The sequence below is a fragment of the Syngnathus leptorhynchus genome, chromosome 16, assembly GCF_054491065.1.
Source record: "Syngnathus leptorhynchus isolate UIUO chromosome 16, UIUO_Slep, whole genome shotgun sequence".
NCBI lineage: Eukaryota > Metazoa > Chordata > Actinopteri > Syngnathiformes > Syngnathidae > Syngnathus > Syngnathus leptorhynchus.
The window spans coordinates 6,638,738-6,644,855 of NC_141210.1; the positions used below are offsets into that span (position 1 = coordinate 6,638,738).

Below are 6,118 nucleotides of genomic sequence, written 5' to 3' on the forward strand. Positions count from 1 at the left end.
TAGCAATACAATACATCCATTCAGTCAGCTTCCCTTTTAGAAACCAATTTTTATTTCAGTGAATCTCTCAGTTAGGATAGAAGGCAGCTGTTGGCCTTGTTCATTTTCGGCATCTTGTCCTTCCCCTTGGGAAAGGTTTCCCTCCTGTGGCACAGCGTCGGGCTGAGCCAACTTGGCAAATGAGCTTGCTGTAAAAGCTCCCGGAACACTTGTAGCACATTAATGTCCTCTTTGGCAGATGCCTCCACAAAACTATTATTCCAGTCCAGCTCCACTGTCGAGACAACATCCTCGCTCGACACCTGACGCTCGTGCTGACGGTCGATCTTGTTCCCTATCACAACGATAGGCATGTACTTGTCCTCCTTGACCTCCAGGATCTCATCCCGTAGACGTTTAACCGCCTCTAGGGATGCCGGGTCATTCACTGCGTAGACCAATGCAAAGGCATCACTATTCTGAATGGAGAGCCTTCTCATGGCTGGGAAAGAATAGCTCCCGCTGGTGTCCATGATGTTGATGTTGACTTTGACACCTCCGACTTCATACTCCTTACTGTGGAGCTCCTCGACGGTGCGACGGTGCTTAGGTTCAAAAGTGTCTTCTAAGAAGCGCTGGATGAGGGCTGTCTTCCCCACACCTGCTGCTCCTAAAAAAACAATCCGTACATTGGTCTTGTCTTTTTCTTCAAGAGACATGCTTGCTGGAGAAGCTTTCGGATCTCTTTTTTTTTTTGCGTGAAATGTTTCGATTGAGGCAGATGATGACTGAATGAAAATCTGCACAGTGTTTTTATGTTCACACACATGCCTGCCTCCTCTGTTTTCCAACCAATCGTGAGACAGCTTGTCATGTGGGAGCAGCCATTTGAAGACATAGTGTACTGAAGATGCAGTACCATTATATCCATGCAATAATAGAGTCCAATTAACATTCACTGCCGACCCAGTCTTTGACATCTATAACCGTCGATGGCGCTGAATTTCACAAGCTTTGATTTTTACATTCAAAGGCAACTTACGTTACGTTACCTTTTGCATCGATTAAACTTTTATTTTCAATTGTGCTACTGTTAGTAGTTTGTAGATTTGTAAAAGCAAAAATCTGTGCGATGCAACTCGAGTGTAAAAATGTGCCACTTGTTGCTATGATACCTGTGAAACCACCTTTATTAGGAGCAATATGCACTTAAGCGCATATGGAGGCTGTCACCAGACTTCAAGTTGATTGAAAAGTGATGTTAGATACTAATTACGTAAATTAGCACATTGGACTTTCATTTGTATAATGGTCATAATTGCTGTGAAGATGATGATGATGATGATGATGATGAGTCGTACGCATTTGAATCAACTTTGATTTTGTATTTTTGGTCATTAAAAGTATTTTCAGTCATGTCCTTTAATGCAATTGATCATTTCTTGATTCCACAAATTTAGTTTTGGGTAGCTTGACCTTTATCTTGCCTCCGTATGTCTGGCAGTCGCCAGCCACTCTCTGAGCTGTAGATAATCACGAGGATTAAACGGCTCCATATCTATCAAGCTCAGTGTCCCCAATACAACTGCACTACTTCTATCATGCGCTTAAATTGGAAAGGTCATGTTGTCTCATCAACTCATCAATTATTTTTTTTACGCGGAAGTCCTCTCGTTGTAACCAAATTCTAATTATTTTACGAAAGCTGCTTTGATAACCCTGCCAACGCCGTGTTACATCCGTCGATGTTCACAGCTTCGTAAATTAACGTCTGCACGACGTAACGAAGTCTGGAGAGACACTAGTTCGACATCTTTCTTTGCGTACGCTGGAAAAGTAGGGCAGATAAAGCTGTACTATTTTCCTCTTAGGGCTTACTAGATCTTACAGATCTTAGACTATCTAAACACAGGTCTAAGTTGTGGCGTATGTGACAGATCTAAATATTACATGCAACGTACTGCAATCTGACATTAGTTTTTACTCATGCTCATTTTCTACCTGTACATGATCTATCACCATAAAGTTCCTGCTCACAAATCCCACGAGAGCACGCACACCGATATGTTCTGCTCGCTCACTAATCCAGCCTTTCACTCTGTACCGTAGTGTATTCACACATTAAATGGCACATGCTTGTTGCTTACAAATTTGTTTTCAGTGCTCCTCTGGAGCAGGCTTTCTAATCGGGAACATCCAGTCCTGGTAACAAGAGGTGTGTTCCTGCTGGCACAGTGTTTGCATCTCCTCTAATTACATCGCTCGATCGTGTTGTCCCTACTTCAAGAACCATTTATAGTATTAAATGGGCTAAATCTGTACCTGGGGTGTTTTTTGTTTTTTTTTCTTTATCCAAACTTACATATACGGCACATGATTTGGACGATTTGACAACATTACTTCAGGTTCATAGGGTTCAGTGCTTTGTTTTTCTTGGGTTAAGGAATTATGCCTAGCAACGATAACAGCCTCCATTTGTTTTTTAAGCAAAATAAATCTGATTTTGCATTAAGTGCATTTTCAATTTCCTAAAAATGCCTTCCAGCTAATAATTCGATTGGGATATTAATAGATTTTTGCAGTGCAATTATGTGATGCGTTATGTCGTACCATATCGTGCTCAGTCCAGATACTCTGCGTTTGCTGATATGTTTATTTATTAATATTCATGAGCAAGAGTCATGCCAGTGGTTTGGAGTTGAAGCTCCACGAAACTGTAACCTTTCACTTCTATTTCATGTGAATGCAAATTCAGTCTGCATACAATTAGCATAAATAATCCTGTGGGCAAAAGATAGCGGGAAGGAAAAGCGAATTTGGCTTTTGATCCTGTTACATATACGAATGATCTTTCGCTCACTTATATGGGCTTATCGGACTCACACAAAAGAGCCAGAGAAATGTTATGAAGATATTTGTGTGCTTGAATATTTAGATAATTGTAATTGGATGTTTAGGGCATTACCGCTGTTTTTTTATTTATTTTTTATTTTGCTTCATAGTATTCAGATGTCGGCAGGGACGAAAAGATTTTTCAAAGAATGCTCGCTAAGAGCGGTTTGACCTTTAGCGCTGTCAGAAGAGTCATATCGTGGAAATGAACTTCATTTCTTCCTTGTTTTTTTATTTTTTTGATGTAACCCTTGGTTTTCATGTCCAACTCATAGAATACTTAGAAATGGAACTGAAAAATAACAGAATGCATTCACCAGTTAAATCCACCCAAATTTTTAATGCCCATCATCCCCTCCAGACATTAATTGGACTCTTTACTTGATGAGCATTCAAATTGCTCCAAGTACGGGAGTGCTTTTCAAATCATATCTCATTATTCCATCCCGAAAAATGTCCACCAAAGACAAAAACATAAGAAATGGAATCCATCAAATCTTGTACATTTTATTGAATGAGCTTTCAGTTTACCATGGCAACGGTGTCATAGAAACAACCGCTCATTTTAGCTGATACAAAGGTTTATCGAGTCAACTGCAATTTTTGTGTCCAGTTTGGACAATTGATTTGACTCAGTTGGAGAAATCAATGTATCAGATTATCAGGACATCCTTATTCACTGCCAACCCAGTTAATATCTTTGACGTCTATAACTGTCAATGGCACTGAATGAGTTAATATTTATCCTCCATGTTCAACATGGAATAACTGAGCTCCAGCTGCCCGAAGAAAAACATGAGTGCCTGCATATCACAAATGGAGACTTCTGTTTAAAAACAATCCTGTAATATAAAACAAACATTTCAAAAAATACAATTCTAGTACATAAATTCAAATGTTCACAATAAATGTGACTAATATGACCGGTAACATGATACAAATCCACTGAAATTCGCCTTTGCTCCCAAATGAATTTCTTAACTCTGTAACCACCTTTTGAGTTGAGACATAATGTCTCAAATCATGTATCCATAATTTGCAGTAATACGTACGGTTTCCGCTCTGTACGTCTATCGCGCTCATAATATCGTAGAGCCCATATTTGTCAACAACTCTCTTTGAGCTCGAGTTTAATTTCTGATCTCCCTCGAACCAATGGATGTCACCCCCGCTGTAAACCCCATTGAACATGCACTTTGCCATTGAGTCATTAACAAAGTAATCTTGATTTCCAAGGCAACCTAGAAGAGACACAGAACCATTAGAAGAATAAAAACAAAGGCAGCAATTCATTCAAGTCCAAAAAAAACAACTAGCAAGCTTACCTTGTACGGTGATAAAAGTGGCACTGGAATTTCTTCCCAGTTTTGAGTGTAATTTACAAAGGTACTTTCCTTTGTGGATGGGCATTATGTCGAAGAGTGTCACAGAGAGTTTATGGAAAGATCCATCCGTTTCGTACCGACACATCGAGGTGTTGAGCGTAGTATTACAAAGCGATATATAGTTGGGGTCATTCCAGGAGAATAATTTCACATCCTCCACATTCAACATCTTGGCCGAGGTGGCCTCACATGTCAGGGTTACGTTATCCCCGCAGCCAACTGTCTTGTTGGGGGTCGTTTCCATCGCCACATCTGATTGAGGTCATACAAGTAATATTAGAGTTCAGATGATAATCGGCAATAGTTGAAAATGAAGTAGTGTGATTATCTTGTGGCCCCTTCATGTCAGATTAAAGAAACGTATAGCACTACTGCCCCCTGCAGTTTAATACCTTTATAGCACAGTATGTAAAGTGAAAGTAAGATTGATCCACTTTTTAATAGTTTTAATTAGACCTTAGCACTACTGCCTCCTGCAGTTTAATGTGTTTATAGCACAGTATTCAAAGTGAAAGTAAAAATGGGAGCCACTTTTGAACAGTTTTAATCAGAACATCAATTGTGCTAGTAGTGGAGGAAAAAAAAAAAAGACTTCGAGCAGGCTGATCGAAGCAGTTTATCATTTCACAAAATACATTAAGCTCAAACATGAATTTGATGCAGATAAATCACTCACCAGTTGTGGCAAATGCCATCGTGAGCCACATGATGGAAAAGTTGAACACACATGTCAACACACCAGAGGAGAAAATGCTTCTTATCTGCAATTGTATGGGGGAGGAACAAAATCTGCAAACTTCACACATGTTTAGTTATAATCTTTACTCACCATGTTTTTCTGCACACACCGTGACTTTTGTTGTCCAGGTATATCCACTTAATCTCAGCAGAGCCCGCGTGTGACTTCTCGTAAGCGTTGAATCCAAACGTCTGCTATGGTATGATGCATTTGTTTCAACATGTCCTGGAATGACAGTTAAGAGAGTGAAAGTCCCTTCCCTGTTCAAACTTGTCAACAACATTTATGTAATACAACTGTCAGTAGCATAGCTTTAGGGTACCGGCATTATTTTTTTTGCAGGTACAAGTCAGCGGACAGGTAAAGTTTGTATTTAATAACGCCGGAAGAAGAAAAAGGTCAAAGGAATTTCTGGACTATCTGAGGTGTTGGGAAATTGCCCAATAGAACAGAAACAACAATAAATGTTTCCGAAGCGATTGAGATGTCCAAGTGGATTTTTAAAGCATGTGAACAAGGAGAAAATAAAAATTTCATTACCAGTGACAACATAATGTGCTTTTTCAAGTAAAAGTGAAACTAGGGGCACTTCTTTGAAATGTACTTAAATACAAAAGTGAAACTTTGAAATAAATGGTTGCTTTCTATTCATCAGAAATATAACTTCAGTTTACAAACTATTCGCATTGCGTAACTATTCAGATTTGGAATTGCGTCCCCAACCGACACTACTAAAAGCTGCAATGTGTGATTTGGCCAGTAGGTGGCAGGTACAAACCGTTGTTTGCCTATAGTCCACAGGCGCTCTCCATGGTGCTGGCCCTACTCTTAAAATTGATATAATATTGATATCGTGATAACCATCCATCTGTCAGTCTGCCCGTCCGTCCAACCATCTGATACCTTGCTCAAGGGACCTTCACAGTTGTCTGGAAGCAGACCAGCATCTCTCCAACACCTCGATTCTAATTCACTTTTTTTTCCCCCCTCACAGTATCACATTCAGACGTCACACGGCAAAGTTTACTGATGAGCAATAAGAGTACTTGGCTCATTTTTTATTTAATACTTTTTTTTTTCTCTCTCTCTGAATCATCTTGCTCTATTTCAAGGACACAACTGG

The 6,118-nt window shown here is 39.6% G+C and overlaps 2 protein-coding genes across 4 annotated transcripts; both read right to left on the bottom strand.

Annotated features, from left to right (window-relative positions):
• Positions 1–698, bottom strand: LOC147044472 (ras-related protein Rap-2a-like). Its single transcript, XM_085933794.1, has one exon. It carries the CDS (start codon positions 696–698, stop codon positions 72–74), a length of 627 nt encoding a protein of 208 aa, XP_085789920.1. The 3' UTR covers positions 1–71.
• Positions 699–3,365: 2,667 nt separating this feature from the next.
• Positions 3,366–5,224, bottom strand: LOC147044473 (uncharacterized). Of its 3 annotated transcripts, none has more exons than XM_085934974.1 (4): positions 5,086–5,224; positions 4,933–5,017; positions 4,197–4,508; positions 3,366–4,112 (listed from the first exon to the last, which is right to left on the bottom strand). In XM_085934974.1, exons 1-4 carry the CDS (start codon positions 5,086–5,088, stop codon positions 3,763–3,765), a joined length of 750 nt encoding a protein of 249 aa, XP_085791100.1. In that variant the 5' UTR covers positions 5,089–5,224; the 3' UTR covers positions 3,366–3,762. The 3 variants fall into 3 exon arrangements, with proteins under 3 accessions (XP_085791100.1, XP_085791101.1, XP_085791099.1); XM_085934975.1 differs by having other exon boundaries at positions 5,105–5,193; XM_085934973.1 differs by having other exon boundaries at positions 4,933–5,211.
• Positions 5,225–6,118: the final 894 nt, after the last annotated feature.

Bases quoted from the DNA above. Each gene is read 5' to 3' on its own strand.
- LOC147044473 (XM_085934973.1), bottom strand. From the start codon at position 5,062: ATGTGTGAAGTTTGCAGATTTTGTTCCTCCCCCATACAATTGCAGATA. The intron at 4,509-4,932 runs GTGAGTGATTTA...GACCTCAATCAG, and splicing joins GATGGCATTTGCCACAACTG to ATGTGGCGATGGAAACGACC. The intron at 4,113-4,196 runs GTAAGCTTGCTA...TGTCTCTTCTAG, and splicing joins CACTTTTATCACCGTACAAG to GTTGCCTTGGAAATCAAGAT.
- LOC147044472 (XM_085933794.1), bottom strand. From the start codon at position 698: ATGTCTCTTGAAGAAAAAGACAAGACCAATGTACGGATTGTTTTTTTA.